Source organism: Nelusetta ayraudi, unplaced genomic scaffold (assembly GCF_046127955.1).
Source record: "Nelusetta ayraudi isolate G7.1 ecotype Tasmania unplaced genomic scaffold, CSIRO-AGI_Nayr_v1 ptg000143l, whole genome shotgun sequence".
Taxonomy (NCBI): Eukaryota; Metazoa; Chordata; class Actinopteri; order Tetraodontiformes; family Monacanthidae; genus Nelusetta; species Nelusetta ayraudi.
The window spans coordinates 478,772-500,398 of NW_027466193.1; the positions used below are offsets into that span (position 1 = coordinate 478,772).

At 47.1% G+C, this 21,627-nt stretch overlaps 1 protein-coding gene across 2 annotated transcripts in view; it reads right to left on the reverse strand.

Moving 5' to 3' along the window:
- Window positions 1-21,627, reverse strand: part of LOC142879719 (glutamate receptor 3) — an 86,629-nt gene that overhangs the window by 40,771 nt on the left and 24,231 nt on the right. For both annotated transcript variants that reach the window (XM_076013130.1, XM_076013129.1), the window contains exon 3: window positions 19,736-19,975. In XM_076013130.1, the coding sequence (XP_075869245.1) occupies window positions 19,736-19,975 (240 nt within the window). The remainder of the gene's footprint in view (window positions 1-19,735; window positions 19,976-21,627) is intronic.

Below are 21,627 nucleotides of genomic sequence, written 5' to 3' on the forward strand. Positions count from 1 at the left end.
TTCAGCTGAGTCATGTTGACATTAATTTAAATCTCAATACCTCTGTTTATGCAGCTCAGCACTGTACCCTCTCTGGGTCCCTCCCCTGATTTGCGCCGTCCGTTTTTGAACCTTCATTTTGCAACTCCTGTCTGTTTCTGAATTTTCACCATCATCATCACCACCACCAACAAAGTGTTTCCTTTTTGTTTTTCATGAATTTTTCAGCCTAGGCAAGCCCTGCCATCACTACCTGCATTTGGTTCCCAAAGCCCCACGGCCTTGTTGCGACGGTGTGACAGCACAACTTACCGCCGCTGACTCACAAGCCTTAACATTTCATGGCAGAACTGATCCACTCACTCGTCTGCTCTTCTTAAATAGCACAAAGACTCTCAAGAACATTATTCTTGGCTGGCATGTCAGCCAAACCTTAAAAATATTCATCACCTGCACGGCTGCGAGGATTTTGCTACTCCCTCCAATTTCGATTCGCTCAACCTTTCACAACTCAGTCTTCCATCCAGCTTGGAGTTACCAGGCTTCCAGGTTGCACGCTGGCTCATAGCAGCCACTTCCTGGAAGTCTGGTCTCCAGTCCTTCCTAGATCAGGGACACGGTCTGCCTACAAGCTACATTCCCACTCCGATCCACAAATAGGCTGACTACCATCATGCCAGTTGTTTGGACTCATTTACTTAGACTTGTCCTACAACCCTGGTTCAAGCCTCCAAACGAGCTCTTCCATTTCTGCAGGTTCCCAAAAACTTTATTCCCTAGCTGCTACTCTGATACTCCCCTGTGGATGGTAACGTACATCTCCTCAGCTGGTCCCTTCCTTCCAGGGCCAGTGTCTAATTTGGAACAAAAGAATTGGCCCATGGCGAGGAAAAGTAGTTTCAGAGAAGAGGCAGGAACTTGCTGTACTCGAAATAACAACCACTTGATAAATGTTTCATAAATCAGAAGTTGTCCTTAGATGCCAGTGACTCTTTGCTGATGTCCTTGTCTTTCTGGGGCACACGCAAAATGCAGACACGGTGATGCTGTGACAAAGGTCTGAAGGTCTTGCGGTACCTGGTGGCACAAACCTCTGAGCGGATCTGCTCGAGATCCGAGTGCGCTGCCTATGCAGCAGAGCCAGCCAGAGTTCCACTCTGTGCCTGTGTGTGTTACCCAAAGGTCTGCCTGAGGATCCCCTGGCTCTGCAGCCTTTCAGCCTTACACACAAGGCCTCATGATGGCTTGACTGCAGTCGCCCTGCTGCCTATTATATCCCCAGCCTTAAATCCTTGTGGCCTTATTGCACAGGCTTTTAAATTTTTTCCTTTCTCTCTTTTCCATGCGAGTGGTCAGACAGCCATTTCTTGACTTATAATTGCTCCTGCGGCTGCTGCACTCAGTGTGTGTGTGTGTGTGTGTGTGTGTGTGTCTGATCTTTTGGCAAGTGGCGCAGCGAGAAGCCAAGACCAACACACTTTGTGTCATTTGCCCTGGGGAGCGGTAACACACTGCCTAGAGACATCAGCCTGTCAGACCTTAAGGTTGTTGGCCAAAACAGTTTTCAGGTCAAATCTCAGAGGAAATTAGCCCACAGCTTGTGAACGCAACTTGCAGCGACGCACAAAAGTGGCCGGATCCTTTTTGTGGTTTTGTGGGTTGCTTGGATTTAAGCAACAATTGCTATCCAGACTTTAAAAAAAAAATAAAAAAAATGAAGCGCCACAAAATATAAAAGCAACATGATGTAAAAGGAATTTTATGTATGGTCAGACAGAAAAACAACACATTTCTCTGAGTGAAAAACATCAGAGGCTCCTCTGAAGTCTCAGAGTTTCATTTGAGCAGTGTTCTCGGCTCTCCCCCTACCTGGAGCAAACCTTGTTACCCAACCACGCTGCGGATTACATGGGTGTGTTATTCACTTTTCCCGAGGCGCATGCGCTCAGAACCTCACCAACCTTAGGCCAGCTGGAGAGTACAGCAGTCGTCCTGGGCCGCAGAAGCTTCCCCACATTAAGGGATGTCATGCAGATTAACAGGGTCAAAGTGGTCTCCGTAGGTTCGCACAACCGCTGAGAAAGTGGACATGAAGGCAGAAATCCGTGTGGCTGAACAAACTCGGCAAGCTGGAATCTCAGAAAAGCGTAACATGTATAAGCGTAAATGTCGTGCGTAACGATAAAACATTATGTTCAATACTTGCTGTAAAAAAGTCTAATCAATATGCTGCCAACCATTTAAAATACTTTGTTAAACATGTATGTGTGAGTCCCAGGGCAAAAGAAACACGGATACAGGAAAACACTCCATTTTTTTTTTCTAATCCCAACATGGAACAAGGAAACGGTGCTTAAAATCGTGGCTCTTATTTTGAAATTGCTGATTTATGCTGCACTCATCTGCCGCCGCCTCGGGACAAACCCTGAACTGAGCTGGAACAATTGGATTCATTTAAGATTCACAGAAGATTCCATGCTCGCCTACTTTTACATTTGTATGGAAATTAAGAGATGGAATCTGGTGGTGGTAAATAGTTTGTCCAGAAATAGATTAAGATTTTTTTTTTTTCCTTTTCAAAGTCAGCAAAAAAAGTTAGTTTTTTCGATTTAGCGTCTGAACGAAAAAAGGAATGTGAAGGGTCTGTGAGTGGAGCGGCTTAAAAATGGACTCTCTCTTTTTAATCATAAAATAACACAACACAACCTCCTTTTTGCCACTTTGCCGCCGCCACCGCAGATTTATGTCTGCCAGTTGCCTTCCTTGCACCAGAGTCCATCGCCGGCTTCGGCCAATCAATACACTCTCCCTCCTCAACAACAATGGAGACCCCCTAATAAACACTTTGGCCAGTGGTGCTTACTTCCAGGATGCAGAGATGGCTATAAATCCCTCGCTCACCTCTTCCCCCAGAAGCCCCGCAGATGCGTTGCATCTAAAAATGTCATACAGTCGACCACATAAATTATTGAAGACAACAACAAGATTCCCTTATCAGCAGCAATAAATCCCAGCGGCAGGAAAAGGATGCGGTGACAGTTGTGTGTGGCCCCATCGCATGCGACTCACGCCTCATAGTCGGAACGCGACAATATGACGCACTGTAAGCACACAGCGGTGCGAGCAACACGTCGACCAGTGTATTTAAATCACTTATATTTGCAAGGGTTATGTGAAACACACACCATGGACTGTTTGTACAGGATCTATAAAGCTTTTGCATATGTTTCCGTTGGTTGGTTGGTTGGAAATCGCGTCGATGTCAACTTCTAATTGTATATATATATATATATATATATATATATATATATATATATATATATATACATATATATATATGTACACGTGTCGCCTTGGAAGTCGGGGACTCCGCCATCATCAAATTACTTGTCACCAGGTCCACTGGCGCGAGTTAATATCCCATCTATACAGTTGCTTTTTCCATTTTTCTGTCGCCGGAGCCGGTGTTGTCTATTTGGTTCCTTTGAAAAAGGGCGTTTATCCTTGTCAGAGAAAGCAGATTAGGGCTGCCCCGCAGACCAAAAACAATTCTGGCTGGAAATTGATTATACAGTTGCTCTCAACACGCAGTTTAGCTGTGTGGAGCAACGCGTTTTGTCATCACGCCTCTCCCGCCGCCCTCCTGCGTATAAATAAGCAAAGAGTGCCTTGTAGTTTTGTCGTTGGATAGTTTAAGAGCCATATTTAAGGAGCTGATGTTAATTTTGTTCTGTTTAATTGCAGCTTAAAGAATATTAGTGCGCAGTGAAGCGGCTTTAGTGGGTCATGATTGGCCTGTATGTGTCGCTTTTTTAGGCCTATAGTGTAAACGTACAGTATGTGTGTTTATATATGGTATTTATTTTAATATACTTGATAATAACCCATTTCTTTAATCATGTTGCGATCCAAAAAAAAAACAATATACGTAAAAAATATAAAGGTAAATAAATGCTATTTTCTGAAGAGAGTTTCCTTCTGTCTGCCATTCACCTGCTGCTGCTCAGGATACCAAATGTCATGAACAAAGATAAGACCGGAGACAAGAAGAACAAACCAAAATGTCTGGTTTCCTCTATACATGGAAGGTCAAAGCCTTCAAGGGAGTGAAATTAGGAGAGGTATGGTTTAATGCACATTTTAATCCCATCACATTGGGCTACATGGAGACAATATGGACAACTGAGTCCTGACTGAGGCTGCAGTGCACCTTTTGTTGTTAATATTTACAAAAACAACATCTTTACAGAGGAGACAATTATAATGCTGGGTGCTGGCAGGGGGCGCTGTGAGGGTGGCGGTGCCGTCGGGGCCTTGATGCATGTTTTTCTTTCCTTGTTTTTCATTCAGAATCCGCATTCCAGCTAAAATTGTGTGTTGAGCGCCTCTCTAATCTCAAACCCACACTTGAAACAAGTGCGCAGTCCGCGGACGGCGGGGGTTTAAAAAACTCAATTATTTCTGAATTTCCCTTCAAGTCTTGATCAGAACATTGAACAACAGTATTGCAACCCCCCCCCCCCCCCCCCCCTCCCATCGCATCCCCCACCACCCAAAAAAAAAAAGAAATCTAGAAATCCGCAGCCTAATGATGCCTCGGCGCTTATAACTCAGAGAGCCGTGGTGATGATGCAGCCCAGGCACACTGAGCTGCAGTCCCTCTGCTCTCCGTCTGAGAGCCGCATCTTAACAGGATGAGTTTTGAAGCGTCACCCGTGGCGGCTCAGCAGTAATTGAATTGACTTGCATCTAATCTTATTGCCCGGCTACTGTGGTTGCCTGCCTCTCATTAGGGCACGGTGCAGAGTGTCACAAGCTTCCATCTCTCGCACTCTCACTCTCTCTCTCTCGAACGTGCACGCACACTCGCGCGCGCAGAGAGCTTTCTCATATCTCGCAGCTGATCCAGGCAAACCGGCCAAATCAAAGCGGCCACATCTGCGGAGGTTCTGCGAGCGCGTGCATCCCCGGCGGCGCGAGGGAGTCTCCGGGAGCTGCGGTCCTCTTCTGCGTCGTTCCTCCGCGTTGTTGCGACTGCATTACGCTAATCCACGCCGATACGAAATAAAATCTAATCTTCTAATCGAATGAAATGGTGAGAAACGCAATTAAATAAGCCGTCATTAACGTTTACCACGCCGCATCAGAAATAAAAGGAAGGGCGGTGGGAATAAAGAAAGGAAGGAGGAGGAGGAGGAGGAGGAGGAGGAGGAGGGAAAAGCCCACAGTAGAAAGAGGCAGTGGACGCTGAACCAGAAGTAACAGCGGTTTGAACTCGCCAATCCTGGTAAATAAGAGTGTGATGGAGCGAAACGCCCCTCCGAGTCCCATCCGAGGTCTCACAGGGTGTCGGAATCAACCACATTGAAATGAAAATCCCAACTTTGACTTGTAGTCGTGAGACGGACCCAGGAGATGCTTTTAGTTGTGTTTTCTTGAAAGGTTTACTCAGAGATGTGGATCAGGCAAACTCGCACTCCGCTGTTTTCAGTCTTTTTCTGGCAGTTTGAGCCGCAGAATTTTCTTTTCAATTTTGTAAAAGGAACTATAGCAAGATAGAGATAGATGAATCACTATTTATGCTTTGTGCTGTGTTAAAGCCTCACCAGAGAAACTGTACAACAGTTCAGACGTTCCACAGTCTATATAATGTGAGGATTCAGTCCTCAAATTTACTCCAAGACAGAACAATTTTGTGCTCTTTTGTTGAAATGCTCCAAGCTTGAATTTCTTTTCCATGCGAGATGCTGGAAAAACATTTTGGAAGGGTGGATGGTTTTTGGGAGGAAAGTGGAAAGAAACGTCCTGTTTGTTGACCACTCATTCTTTTTAATACCAGTTGTGTGACTCAGTTCTTGTAGGCGCAAAAGCTGTGTTGTGGCACAGAGATGTACCGAGCTGTTGCTGTGACTGTAGCATCGATGCTAATTTCATCAGCAGCACATTTTTGTTCTCCTCCTCGCAGCCGTTTTCTGTTTTCGGCATAGCTAAAAAGGCACAGATTGCAGCATTCAAGAAGTCCCAAAATATCTCGGCGTATTCAAATCTTTTATTTTTTATTATTATTATTATTATTATTTTTTTGTCTTAGCAATACTATGTAAGCAGTGTGATCAAGCATGTGCAGAAGATTTCGGGAAACACGAAACAATGGCTCTCCAGTTTTTCCCAGACTTTAGACTATAGATCAAATGATACGAACCCCCGAGCGCAATACTGTGAACCCTCGCCAACATTGTCCGATAACCCTGAAGGCATCATCCTCTAGCATGTAAACATGCCACCGCAACATATACCGATGACACTTGTGGCGTCAATATCTCACTCTTCATTAGCTGCATCTCCGCGCTCCTGTAAACGATAAACACTTCCACAGATGCTTTGCTCTCCGATGTGTTTTGAGGCAGCCAAAATAAATAACATGCAGCATTTCGGGGGCCCGCTGAGTGTTTTGCCTCTGGGCTACGTCGGCTCCCAAGGCTCCCACGATCCCTCCAGTGTTTGCGCGGTGGAGATCAAAGTCAGACTTGGGAGTCGGAGCCGAAGACTTTTTCCTCTCGTTAGTAAATCTGCCGTAAGACCGCCACTCTGATTCTGGAAAGTTTGAACGCGGTGCGAAACACAGTTTTTTGGATCCCACAGGTGTTAAGTTGTCAGGGGGGGGCGTCTCGCACGCAGACGCAGCATCATTAGAGATGCTCTTGGAAGCCGCCGTGCGCTGCATTCTGTCCACATCATCGCGCCGACTGACGGAGGATTTATATGTCCACCTCAAATATAGATGCAGAGAACCTGTGCGTGCCGAACCCTGCGGTGCAGACGATCAATGCCATCAGCAGCCGCCACAGCTTTGAGTCTTTCAGTTGTTTTTTTTGTTTTTGTTTTTTTTGTTTTAATTGCAAATCCTCTGCGACAGGAATCAATTAAATCTGTACCATTTTTAAATTATTATTATTTTTTTTTGGTTCATTTCAAAGAAGCTGAACGCGAATCAATGAGGTGCCTCGTCTTTGTCACCAGACTTGTTTGGGCCGGAATGACACAAGTAAACAGGTGATTGTCTGGAGCCTCGGCGGGCTCAGCCGGGGGCTCCTGTGGCGCCGTGTTCATGATCCGAGTCAGAATCCTCAGCTGGATTGCAATCAGGAGCCTCTCGCTGTCTGCCTCACTCTTTCTCATCTCTTTTCTTCTCTTTGCCTTCTCCTCGGGATGCTCAATTCTTCAAGACGTGGCTACGCCTCGTAAGGAAAATAAAAAGGGAGGCATGGAAAAGAAAAAATGTGGATTTCGCGAAAGGTTGAAACGATGTACAAGAAAATTTCTGTGTCTGACTGCAGGGTTTATTTTTATTTTCATGGAAGATTTCAAAAAAAAAGAACCTCACTCAATCTTTAATTGTGTGACCAACGGAAGTCACAAATATTTTTAATCTTTTATTTTATTGTTACCAGAGAATAACAGCCTCAAAGTCGTTGTGGGGCGTTGGACGGTTTGATAGCTGCAGTGAAGCCGAGTGGTTGGGAACTACAGCTACCATCATCCTTTGCGCTCCTTTTCCACTCAGACGGAGTGGCAGACATGGCAAGTGGCGTCGGAAACTGAGTGGCACAGCCTGGGGAAAATGCGGCTGCTCAACTATTTTTTTTTTTTTTTTTAGCCTGACGTATAAAAAGAAAAAATTCCAGCGTCTGTGTGTCCAGAAATGAAAAATTGAAGGAGAATGTGGCAGACGGACTCTGTGGAGTGGTCGTTAAATACATGCCAATTGCGACCATTATTTCTTTTTCATAGAGAAAATGACCAAGTTATTACGGTGCCATTGGGAAATTCCATGTGATTCTCCAATATCCCTCTATTTCGACTCTTACCTCTATTATTGCAAGGTCTTTGTGCAAGATAAATAGGCTAATCACAAGCTTCTGATTCCCACGGCAGAGAAGGTTTAGACTGTGAGAATGTGTTCTTTTATTTTATTTTTTTGGAGGGAATGTGTTTTAATTTCCCCAGTTCACTGTATACGCCGGCAGCGCAGCGGCGCAGCGTAATTACTTGTTGATGAGGAAGGTGTTAATCTCTCCTAGCAGCTGTAAAGACTTTGTAATTGAGGAGCTTTCGGGGGATTGAACCGCGGGCTGCGCCGCTCAACTTCCGCTAGCGCCTTATATCTGATGCTAAACAAGCTCCAGCCAGAGTCCGCGGGGCGAAGCGAGCGCTTTACCTTGATGGCGGCGGCGGCGGCGGCAGTGGCGGGAACGCAGCGGTTAGCGCGCGAGGCGAGAGAGGAGAAGAAAAAAAACAAGGCTTTGATGTGGTGTTTACAGTAGGACTCCAAACCAAAAACAGCCTCTCCGCCGAGTGTTGTCCTCATCAAAAAGACAGCGCATGTCAAATCAAACAGAAGCAGCGCGCCGCCGTCTGTATCTTTAGAGGAGCACACATGCAGGACGGAGGAGAGGAGAGGAGCGCTGAAAATCCACCCACAGACTTTTCAAAGCTTCTCCATCTCCCCCAGTCTGGCTTTATTCCCTCCCTCTCTCTCCATCCTCTGTCACCCCCCCCCCCCCTCTCCATCCTGTGACATTGCAGCAAACAGACGAGCAAGAAGCCCAAAGAGTTGTCACGTCGTTCAATGAAAGCAAACGATTGAAATTGCGTTGGCTCTCTCTCTCTCTCTCTCTGTCTCTCTCTTTCTCTCTCTCTCTGTCTCTCTGTCTCTCTCTCTGTGTCTCTCTCCCTCTCTCTCTCTGTCTCTCTCCTTCTCTCTCTCTCTGTCTCTCTCTCTGTCTCTCTCTTTCTCTCTCTCTGTGTCTCTCTCCCTCTCTGTGTCTCTCTCTTTCTCTCTCTCTCCCTCACCCTCTCTCTCTCTCTGTCTCTCTCTTTCTCTCTCTCTCTGTCTCTCTCTCTCTATCTCTCTGTCTCTCTCTTTCTCTCTCTCTGTGTCTCTCTCCCTCTCTGTGTCTCTCTCTTTCTCTCTCTCTCTCTCTCTCTCTCCCTCTCTGTCTCTCTGTCTCTCTCTTTCTCTCTCTCTGTCTCTCTCCCTCTCTGTCTCTCTCTCTCTCTCTCTCCCTCTCTCTCTCTTTCTCTCTCTCTCTCTCTCTCTCCCTCTCTCTCTCTCTCTCTCTCACTTTGTGTGTCAAGGAAAAAATGTCTCAGGTCAGGTGAACCTCAAAGACAGAAAGGGGGATTTGAGCATCATAGAAAGGGACCCAGATGCCATTCAACCCTTTTTTAGGCCTTCCGTTGACTATGTTTCTGATTACATGTTATTATTATATCATTGAGGATGTTGTTTCAAACAAATCCGTCTTGTGGCACGGAGAAACGCCGGAGCCTCCGCCGGTGCCGCTTGCAGCAAAGGCCAGGACACTTTGTCATAATGGAAAATGAAAAAGACAGGGAGGGATCGGCCGCGGCGACAGGGGGGCGGGGGGGAAAGAGAAAAGGCTCCCAGCGCTAACTTCATGGCTGCTGAAGCTCACAGCGGGTAAAGTGGTGGAATGGCTTTATTCCAGCCTGTGTGTCTGACGAGCGGCAAGGTTTCATTGTGGGTCCATTGTGACGGAGTGTCGCACTTGTCTCACCTGATATTTTTAAGGCCAAGGTGGACGGCTGTGCATCGCGCCGAATTACGCAGGCCTGCCGACGTCTCTGAATCGGGACGTGGCTTCCGCAGGGAGGCCAGTTTATCCGTGCAAAATGCAAAAAAAGGTGGTGGTGGTGGTGGTGGGTGGCAGGGGTACAGAGGATCCGTATTTCCCTCATATTATTTCACTCGGCCCCTCTTATGTGCCCTTTCTTGTCAGTGTGTCCAAGCTGATTTACTCTCCTGATGCATGCATAATTTAGCCGCCACGGAGGCGGCGTGAAGGAGAGGGCCACTAAAGCAAGCGCGAGCGCTCAGAAGAGGTCTCAGCTGGGCGCAGCTGACGTGACGTTATTTTGGCCGTGACGAGAGCACAAAGACGAGAGGAGGGGAAAAAAATAAATAAATAAAAATCAAAAACAAAGAAAAAAATCAGGCTCGCGTTTGACGTGGATGCAGCCGCCGGCCTCCGTTTTACACTCATTATATCACGTCGCCAGCTCGGTTTTTAATCAGCAGCTGAGGATGTCAATATTATCCCTGACAAGCAACTATTTGAGGGAAATGTGGCAGAATGCAGGAAAATACTTTGATGGTGTACAGAAGACAAACAGGACTTCGGGTTTATGATTGAAAATGTGAAAATGCGAGCGTGGGGAGAGATTCAGTGTCATATTGTGACTTTTTATGATGTCTGCTCAAATGCATTTTAATAAATGTTGCGGATATCCAACTCTACGGCTCTCTGAGCTTCATATACTGGATGTACTATATATAGACTAAAGCAAGTACCGGACCTGGGGGGGACGGAGCTTTGTCTGCAGCTGCCCCCTCCCTCTGGAAGTCACTGCGCCACACACATCTGTGACTGTTCAGACCTCAAAACACACACCATCATCATCATCATTATTATTAGCAGTATTATTAATAGTAGTAGTATTCAGACATTGGCAAAAACACACGGCATCATGCGGCACTGCTTGTTGCCCCTCCTGCAGCTGCGCATCAGGATTTTGACAGCGATCGAAGGACAAAAATCCAAACGGAATGACTTTGGAGTTTGGACGATGGCGAGCGCCATTTGGTTTGATTCCTCGTGTTGTTTACAAGGAGCGCAACGGCGGGCGGCTGGATTTTTTTTTTTTGGTCTGCAATCAAAGGCATCCAGGAGAGCAGCAGGAGGCATTAATTGTATGACCCTCTTTGAGAACAAAGCGAGCGTCTCTCGATGCCCAATTAGAGGAGCGGGAGACGCCGCCGCTCGTCGTGGCAACTGTCTGCGTCCCACATCTGTCTGTCTGTCCGCCTTTTATATGTGCGCTAGCCGGGCTCGGTCTGGGGCTATTAGGCCGAGCTCTGGCTAAACGTCACATTGACAAAGCTCTCGGCCCACTTGGCGCGGCGCACTGCCGGTTGTGCCAGGCGGCTGTTATCTCGTCCGCCTGTTTAACAGCTGATCAATAGCGTCTGTGGAGAGTTATGAGGGTTTCTGAACCAGGCCAGCTGGCCTTTGATTGATGCAGCCCAATCGTCATCACCGGTTGTGTGTTTTGTCTTTTCATGGTCCAGGCACAATGATTCCATTGAGCAGTATGATGGCTGGAGAGGCATCTGCAGAGGTGAATCTGCAGCCTGTAAGTGAACAAACACCTGGGGAACGAGTTCAGTCCGTCCTCTACTTCTAAACCTCACTCCACTCCTCGAGATGTGACCGCTATGACACAGAGTTCTGGAAATCACACATTTGTGATGTCACAAAGGGCACCGATGCTCCTCCCACTTCAGTGAAAACACTCAAAGCCAATTGTTCGCTCTTCCCTCTGGTCTTGCCTTGTGTCTGTTTTAGCAGAAAGCAACATACAGTATACTAATTACTGGATGTACAGTGCTGTTTTTTTTAATAGTTAATAATGCAATAGTTTTTTCAGCAATGTCTAGAATTACAAACAATCTGAAAATCATCTGTAATATGGAAACTTCAAGTTTAGAAAAAAATATTTTTTTCTATTTTGACATTAGCACTGTTTTTCAGAGGCATTCAGGGGCAACAGTGCAGCATATTCAGTTCAATATACATTGATTCCAACTTCACCTTTTTCCTATTTCTGGTCATTTTCAAGTCATATCAGAAAATGATTTGTAAAGTCCATTTAAACGCAACCTCAACCACACCAACAAATGACACATGATTTTATGAGCGGCTATTTCCTGTGTGATTACAAGGGTGAGGGCCGGCAATAACGACTAACCTCTGGTGATCAATACAGCGCGTTTGCAGGATCGACTCGGGCACAGGTGGGGTCGGAGCTAACGGAGGGAACCGAGGCTGGAAGGAGGAAACAACACGGGGATAGATTTGGGAGCGAGCGCCAGGGGGACATTAAAAAAAAAAAGAAGAAAAAAAAAAGTTAGTTTCCACCTGGCAGATTTTTACTCAAAGGACTGTTGACTTCCTGGTGGCATAATGAGGCTGTGACTTAGAGCGCCGCTTTAGAACTAGCGTCAGCTGCGAGCTGTTACACGGCTGAAGCGGATGGCGCTGCAGCTGTTGTGTGTCTGATCTGTTTCCCTTCGCACACACACACACACACACATATATATATTACGTACGCAGTATTGATTGGGAGAGAAAGTGATGGAAAGAGACAACAGGGCCGCCACTGTTCCTTAATCCATCACGGCCGCCCCGGTGGATGCGGTGAGACAGGCCGGAATCATGTGTCTGGACGCGCCTTCATGGATACAAAGCGGCGGCGGCCACAAGGTCTGATTGCAAAAATATCACCTGCGTCGCTCCCTATAGATTCACAAAATGCCAATGGGATAATGGCAGAGATTTCACACTGTCACCTCCAAACTCGATCGGTCATATTTATGTGCTCGTTCTCGTTGTTTTTTTGCTGTGTTTTTCTGTCTTGGTGCTCGGCTCAAGGTGAACTGCAGCTTCTGAGGGAAAAGAAAAGAAAAACAGGAACGGCGTGGCGGCGGCTGGAAAACAGTGATAATGAAAGGGAGAAAATCCATTCCGCAACCAAGTAAAAATCCAACATTTTAAAAATGGATGTATGTAATACGGACCTTTTAGCATATTTCTGCCAGCGCTTTCAGTGCATTGACTGAACAAATCTTTAGGTTCAGGATTCACTGTATGAGGAAGCTACTGATGTTGCACGCGTATGGCGTCTAATTAGCTCCGTGGAAGGAGGGGAGTTACACTGGAGGCTCCACTCGGCTCCCCGTTGGATCAGTGGGATCCAGGAAGTGCACTAACTGCACAGGCTGTGTTTATTTTACACGATTTGACTTTCAAGTACTTTACAGCGGGCAGGTTCTTCATTTCCATGTCATGTTAGCAGCAGCGGAATGTGGGAAACGCTGACTTGTGCAGCGTTTCTGACGGTGCTGGTGAAATAGTGCGTGCTGTGGGCACACACGGTGACACAAAGTGTAAATCTTTGTATCATATCCTCTCTTTACTATCATTGATTGCATGCATGTGACCTGTGACACCACTACACTATTCTTATCCATTGGAGAGCACCTCATTCAGAACATCCTTGGCCGACTAGCCAAAAAAAAAAAAGACCCGCTTATTCGTGCGACTGCATGACGTCGCCACTAGGCGGACACTACTGTGCTAATGCAACTGACCGGAACACTTGTGTCTGTTGACTCAATGGAGAGTTATTTTGGCCACAAAGCAGCAGCCCTCCCACTTCCTTCCTGATTAGAAGTGCTTCAAACATTTTCCAAGAGAATTTCGAGTGGCAATCACGCCGCCATTAACGTCGCATCGCGTACAGGCTAAGGCGGCACCTGCTAGCGGCTCCGCGTGCCGCAGCAGCCGGCCGGCCGGACGGCAAAGAGGCATCTGGTGGACGCTCAGCAATAAAGGGGGAGCGGAGGGAAGCAAAAGCAAAGCATATGAGCATAAGAGAGCATGGTATGGAGGGGGTGTGTGTGACGGGGGGGGGGGAGCGGTGACTCATAAATCAAGGCGATGCGAGATTGCTGAATCAGGGCTGATTGTGCCTGGGAGAGACAATAAAGCCCGTAATCATCCGTCTCGGCTGCACAGAGCTGGCAATTATCTGCCCGTACCTGACTCCCAGAGCAGAGAGGGCGAGATCCATCTCCTCGCAACCTATAGGCTCCCGTTTTTTTATTCATCTGTTATTTATTTTTCTTTTTAGTGCGACGGTTTGTCCGCTGATGTAAACAGAAAAGGACAAAACGACAACGACGACGACGACGACGACGACGACGACGACGACGACGACGACGACGGCGAGAGCTGCTGCTCCGTGGACGCAACTTCAGCTCGACGCGATCGCTGAAGTGGCGGCGCATCGAGATCCGCTCGTCTCTTTCATCTCTTCCTGTGTGTATTAACATACACGCACGCACGCACACACACACACACACCCTCTCAGTATATTGCACCATATAAATGAAGAGTAGCCACTCATTAGGCTGCTGTAGTGCCAGCAGCCAAAGGCCCCATTTGCCGGCGGTTCCTCCTTCCACCTCATGTCTGCTTTCAAACGTCCGTCTGATTTCTTTCTTTTTTTCCTTTTTTTTTCGTCGTCGTCGTCGTTTAGGAGACAAATTTACCGTCATTTCACCGGGCACATCTGAGCCTGACGCACGCCGACCGTCGCTTCCTGACGGAGAGCAGCGCACTAAAAGCCTAAAAGCCTTTTTCCGCCGTCCCAATAACAGAGCCGAACGAGCGGCTGTGCTTGTTATTAATCTTTTGTATTGATTGAATAAAACCTCTCGGTGGAAGCGGGTTCACTGTGTTTTTCTCCCTCGGCCCGACGCGAGAATCCGAGGAATAATTGAAAAGTTTTTTTTTTTTTTTTTTTACCCTGGATTGTTGGGGAATCGGTGCTTCTATCAAAGCAAATCAAAGGCAAAAAGCTTCTTGGGGAAAGTAATTAATTGCAAAAGGTATGATGGGTGGGTTCGTTAGTTGAGTGCTTATCTCCGGCGTGGCGGATCAAACCACAGCCTGGCAGCAGTGGCGGCTCTACAGCTGCTGTGTTTTTCATTGTATTCTTTGTTGTGCGACGGCAATCTTTGACGTTTTATTTACGGACTGTCGTCGATCTTTTCTTTCACACGACGCCGCCACTAGAAGTCCGTGAGAACACCGCCGGGGGGGCGTTTAGCGAAGAGAATCCTCCGCTATTGACTCTCGAGTTAAACGAACCAAAGACGCATCGCAGAGAGAACAAAGAAACTAAATTGATCTCTGATTGACAGCTAATGGTGACGAGGCCCGTGGGACAATGACGACTACAGCTCACTGTATTAAAAATCTATGTTCATACAGTTGCTTCTTAGGAGGCACACATAATGTAAATTAAGATAAAGAAGAGTAAAAAGCAAGCGGGCAAAACAGTCAAAATATGACAAAAAAAATAAATAAAGCTTGTTTGCACTGAAAGCACATTTGTCTTGTGTGTAATTCTGAAGGTCCGATGTCGTAGAATGTAATGGTCTGAAAACATTTTCCAAACACATGCCTACATTTATCATGTTTAGAGATATGCCCACGGCGGCGCTGTCAGGTCGGTTATGGTGCTGAAACGATAAACGGCGGCCAGATCGGTCGGCTGAATTACCTTCCCCGCAGAAAGCGGCCCGCCGCTGCCATTTCTCCGCTAACTTTTCCCCCTTCATCAGCAAGTTGGAATATGGGAAAGTCACCCTGATGTTAACCCCCCCCCCCAGTTTTGTGACGTCCCACTCGATCCCCCTGCCTTTTTCCTCCACCAGCTGTGATGTCGGGCTGAAGTCGGGCAACCTTGAGCATATTCATGTTTGGGCCAAATGTAAATACTGGGAGTATGGCCATCTCCTTGCCAGTGTGCCCACTGTATTAGGCTAGTACCAGATTATATTCTATCAGATTCGATATGTCTTGCTATTTGTACAAGTTAAAAACAGGTGCAAACAGGTACATTGGAATTCCTTGTGCGTTTCCCTGAGTCAGTGTAAGAACACAGTTAGTCTAATAAAAACACATAGCACAAGTGCCTGTACGACAAAAGGTGCAGATGGAGCATAATGCTACACTCCTAATTACATTATGCTTCTTTACATTACACAAATGACTACAATAATAAGTAATAGGTAGCTAATAAAGTGGCCGGTGAGTTTTTCCTGACGCTGCTTCAAGTTTCGAGGTGGTGTGGTCCTTGTTCAGAGATGATGTTCTGCAGGATTTTAACCAGCGGCCATTTGAGTTACTGTTGCTTTTCTCTGGTCTCCAACCAGTCTGACCACTCTGACCTCTGACCCCTGACATCGACGAGGCATTTTCCTCCTTCCTGCTTCACTGGATATTTTCTCTTTTTCGGACCAATTTCTGGAAACCCAAGAGGTGATTGCGATGATGTGAAAACCCAGCCATGTTCACTTCAGCCTCCTTTCTTTCTCCATTTTGAGGCTCACTTTGAACTTCACGTCGGCTTCACCACGTCCACGTGCCTGAACGCACTGAGTCGCTGCCACCAGCGGCTGATTAGCTCTTGCTGTTGACGAGCGCTTCAACGATGTAGCTAATAAAATGGCCGGTGAATGTAACTGCTTCTCGTTAGCAAATTGAAATACAGCAGATGTTAAAGAACATATGTGTTTTGTACTTAATTTATGGAAACAGATGCAACAAAATGGACTGTTGGGGCGTAAGTCAATACTGGATGAGTCATTACTTACGACATTACTGCAAATAGCAAACTGCATTTTAGTTCGGTCCATCGTATATGACACCATTAATTTTATGTAAATGCTGTTGCAACGGTTGATCTCACATCACAACGTGGGTAAAAAACAAAGCAAAAAACAGACATAACATTGAGCAAAGCAGAGATGGCTGCGTGACGTCAACAAAGCCGTCAGTTATCGGAGCAGGGTGTCATTTTCTAAAACCTCTGGTCTGCACATTCACTGTCAATAACACACACACACTCCCACAGACGCTCACAGGCGCAGCTCTTTTTGACAGCTCGAGAGCGCAGCAGTGCGACGGAGACAGCGGCAGCTGTGTAATACGGTCATTGTGCTTCATGGAGTCGTGATCATTGGCTTGCGGACTCACGCTTCCTGTCCCAGGGTTAACATAAACGTCTCGGCAAACAGTTAAATATCACATCTTGATAAGAACTTGCGAGTACATAAGCAGCGCGACATCTGTCGACCCCATTTACATCCAGCAAAATCAGCTGGAAGCTGCAAAAACAGGGCTGAAGGAGCTCAGAATCATCCGGCAGCAGAACCGGCTGGACGCAAGTAACACAGCTGAGGAACCGCTGGACAACATAAATCAATAACTCAGAAGACTTCAGATGATTCAGCTGTATTATTATTATTCCTCCTCCTCCGACTCCTCGGGTGACGACTTTAAAAAGAAAGGAGAGGAAGAACAATCCAATCAACTTGGAAAGCCTGTGTTGCCGTTGTTGCTTTTCTTTTCTTTTTCCTCGTTAGTCCTCCCAGCCCTGTGTCCGCGCCGCCGGGGGAGCCGCGCAAACTGATAAGCGGCGATGGAGGCCCTCTGATACATCTGTCTGCCTGATGAGCCAAGTGTCAAAGTCCCCCAAAGTGTTGGATGGAGTGCATCAATAAACGACTTTAATCCCCTCCTGGGGCCAATGTCCTCCCACTAATAAGGGATCGTCTTACACCGGCGGCGGCGGCTGTGGTGGTGGTGGGGAGGGAGGGAGGGACAAGTGGCTTGGCGTGAGCCCCAGCACGGCGGCCGCTGTATGTTGTGCATGTGTGTGTTGGGCTCGGGGGAAGTGGGGGTGTGTTACACAAAGGTAACAGGGTGTAAGCTTGCTGGCGTCTTAATTGCTGGACTGAGCGACTGTTGTCTTTCTTTCCTCCGCCCACCCAATTTACACCCCCCCCCCTTCCCCAGGCCGCCAAGATCAAAGATGGCGGCCCATTCATTTCAATGGAGTTGCTCACCCAGCGAAAAATGTTTTGGGTTCCTCGTTATGTGACTCCCATTGAGTGTTCTGCAGGCCAATCAGAACGTAGCAAGTTCAAACAGGTAGAAGAGTTTCTCAATGGAGAAGTAACTGGTCTGTGAGGGCCAGAGTTCTTGCTTGTTTGTAGGTGCTAAATACTTATTTTCTGCATTATACAACATTGCGAGTATGTGTGTGTGTGTATACACTACCAGTCAAAAGTTTATTTTAATTAAAGTATATATAATAATATAAAAATTATTTATATTAAAGTATATATATACTAACTTTTGACTGGTAGTGTATACACACACACACACACTGTATATATGTATATATATATATATACATATATATATATATATATATGTATATATATATATATACATATATATATATATATATGTATACACACTGTATATATGTATATATATATATATATACATATATATATATATATATATATATATATATATATATATGTATATTTATGTAATATTTATATATATATATAATGTATATTTATATGCATACATATTTATCAAGTCCAGGATTTCAGGTCGGAGGCATCCTGTCAGCTGTTGTACAGGCGTTTATTTTTGTATTGAAATACTTTTTGGGCCGTGTAGGATTTTTGGCTGCAGTACCTCGAGTGGCCAAAAAAAACAAACTGTTGCGCCGCCAGGTATTGCCAGTCGGGTATCCAGTACTTATAATACATCCTTGCTCCTCCCTCCTCCTCCTTCTTCGTCTTCTTCCTGTTCGGGGCCCTCGGCCAGTCTCTCCTCTCTCTTTAAAATGTGTCTATTAGTCATCGCTTGTTGTCTCACAAGCGCCTCTTGTGCGCGCTTGTGCTTCAGACTCGTCCGCCCACCTCCACTCAGTCTCCTACTGTGCCCCAGACAGCTTCCCTCTCTCGGTCTCTCTTTTGCCATGCAGGAGAGGAAGAGGAGGAGGGTGGAGAAGGAGGTGCTGGTGGAGGGGGGGGGGGGAGTCAGGGAGAGCGAAATAATAAAAAAAAAAAGAAAGCAGAGAGATGGGGAGCAGGCAACTGGGAAGTGTTGGTCGTGCTGAAGGACGTGTGGGTTGCAGGCGTCCTCGGGGGGTAGATGGGGGGTGGGGGGTGGGGGGTGGGGAGAGGCCGACGAGTGTTCCAGTCAGAGTGACCCTAATTAACCACATATTATCTGCAGGCTGTGTGGAGGATTAAGGCCTTCAGCTCTGGACCCAACAAGCTCGGGCGATGGGCAAGACAGAGAGATAGAGACGGAGGGAGGGAGGACTTTTCACGCTACAGCAGGACTTCATCCTCTGCCTCAAAGTGAGCCGCAGTGAGCGCCGGGGAGGCTTTGCGCAGGGCTGGACCACAATTAGAGCTGGCGGGAAAGAGCTGCATTCTGGCAGCTGCGTGTGGATTGTGCGGAGGTCGAGGGCTTCGCTGCGGTAAACGAGAAGGAGCGAAAATCTTTTTGTCCGTCGCGCCAAGCGTAGCAACGCTCCAACCCGTAAATGAGGTTCGCGTTTCAGCAAATTGAAGTTTTTTTTCCGTACCGAGAGGTGTCCGTTATCATAGCCAGAGCTAATGAGCTCATCTTCCCGCAGACACGGCGGCCGCGTTGGCCGCTCCACGCGGTGGTCGTATTGCAGCGGCTGTCGGTTAGCGGGAGCTGCACGCATGCACACACACACACACACGCGCGCGCACACACACGCGGTCACAAAGGTCTCGCTGGAAGCGCGAGCGTGCTAGGAAACATCTCAGCGGCGTCCGTGACACACCTCATTTCCGATGACAGACGAGCCAATAGCAACAACATGATTAAACAGGAGATTAACTGACACCCACCAGCCAACTGTTGGAGGAATCCGGGGTTATAGCTCATAAACGTCTTTTCTTTTTCTCTTTGCTTCCCCTCCAACTCCACCGCGTGCATGCGGTGATGTGTTATTACAAGTGTTATGAGCTGCGGCAGTGATTTATTCCATATTAGCGTAGCGCCAAGCGGCTGCTGTGCGAAGCGGCTGTCGGTGGGAACCTCCAGCATTCGCAAAGTATTATTGAATTATTCCGAGTCTGTTAAAGTGTTTCTAGATTAGTTTAGTCTTTTTATATAATCCCCCTCCTCCCCCCCAGTGGTTGGTGGTGGTGATGTCAGGGGATTCTCCATCGAACCCGGCCGGGCACACCCACCTCGCTCGGTGTCGTAGAGGTAGACGAACTTCTGCCACTTGTAGTGGGAGAGCAGGCTGAGGACGGCGCCGCGCAGGGCCGGCCGCATCTGGATGACGAACTGCACCTCGTTGTCGGTGGGGTAACTGGGCGTGACGAAGGAGGTGTGCAGGGCGCCGCAGAAGGAGGTCAGGGTGTTCATGGACTTCTTGTCGTAGAATCCAAAGATGGCGTAGACCCCGCGGGAGAACTGCGAGCAAACTGCGGAGACAGCAGAGGGCGAGAGGACGCAGGTTTAGCAATGAAACATTCAAAGGGGGGGGGGGGTAAAAAAAAAAAAAAAAGTGCGTGCACCTTCACAAATGTGCGCCTCATCACTTTGGGGCGGCCCGCGGATCAACCGCAGTGCCTTGACCCGCCACTAATGACGTGTCAATTAGGAATTCTTGTCTTTTATCCTGACTCTTGATTAACCCGCTGTGCAAGTCAAAGCGTTTTTCTGCACCTGCGACGCAGCTTCTGCTCAAGTATTCATAAAATGCAAAAGCACCTTGCTGTTAGTGGAAGAGAGAGTTAATTCTTTCCTTTTTTTTAAAAAAATAAGGACGTCCCAAAGTTAAAAGTTTAAAATTGTTCCTGCTGACTGACAGTAGCAGCACCACCCCCCCCCCCTCCCCCTGCCCCCCACACCACCACCACCACCACCACCCATCTTAATCTACTTAATCATCTTAATTAATTTTTAATGAAACATCTGAAAATGAATGTCCGTGACTGGGGGTGGCAGCATGACAACACATTTCAAAATTGTTATCACTTAAAGAGCCGGCGCATACCATTTTGTACCATCTAGTGGTGATAAAACTCCACTGCAAACAAATGTAAAAACCTGCTGATTTTTTACTTCATTCTCCAGCTATGAAAATATGAGCAGCAGTCAGAGTGGGAGGCCGAGCGGCCTGCACTGCAGGAATAAGGTCGCTCCTGTGTCGCTCTGCAACACATTTCTTCTCCCATCAGCAGTTTTAATCAGAGAAAGGCCACACTGGTGTGAATCCACCTTTTGTTCCCCCGCATAAGCCGTCGTGTGTGACGACAGGCTGAAATCGCCAAACCCCGAGCACATTCAGATTCTTTCTGATTGTAAATATGTGTGTTTATCACAGCCAGGCAACAGCAGAACCTTTTGATATGACATTTGACTTTCCTGGGCAAATTACGGCAGCGATGCACTGAGTTTGTTCACACTGGGGAGTTTCTAGAAGTGACTTGATGCTTTTGCTGTGGTCAGGCAGGATCAACGATGTTGCCTTCCAACCAGCAAAATGAGGACGGATACATAATGCAGGGGGAAGGACGGAGTCGCCTGCATTAAAAATTGAGAGGCTCCCACTATCCCCTCGCCTGCGACGTGTCAGCAGATTTCCGGCTGCGGCTGTTGTTGTCGTTGTTGTGAAATCAAGCAGGACAATGTGTGTTTGCCGTGTTGCAGCAGAGTGGCAGCAGGAAGAGACACACACACGGGCGTCACGCCGGACCTGCAGCTCCCGTAGCTCACCTACAGCGACCGACTCCTGCCGCTGCCGGTGCAGCGGCGCCCGCAAGCATGGCTTTGGCAGCATCTCAGAGAAGACTGCCAGGACAGTGAGCAACCGATTGTGAAGGATCCCTTGATTCAATGTTCAAGCACCGGGGAGCTGGCTTCAGGTACATGGAAATTCAACCCACATTGGAATCATCTGTAGGTTTGGTGTAATGCATGCTGAACACTCAGTGGAACAATTAGATAGTTTTTCAAATGTAACTTGTACAGGAAGTCAACAGGGGAGTTGAGAAGTTCATTTTTCAAGAGTGAGTTTCTTTAAATGTGAATGTGCAAAAACAATAGAAGAGAATGATGTTAAAATTCTGAA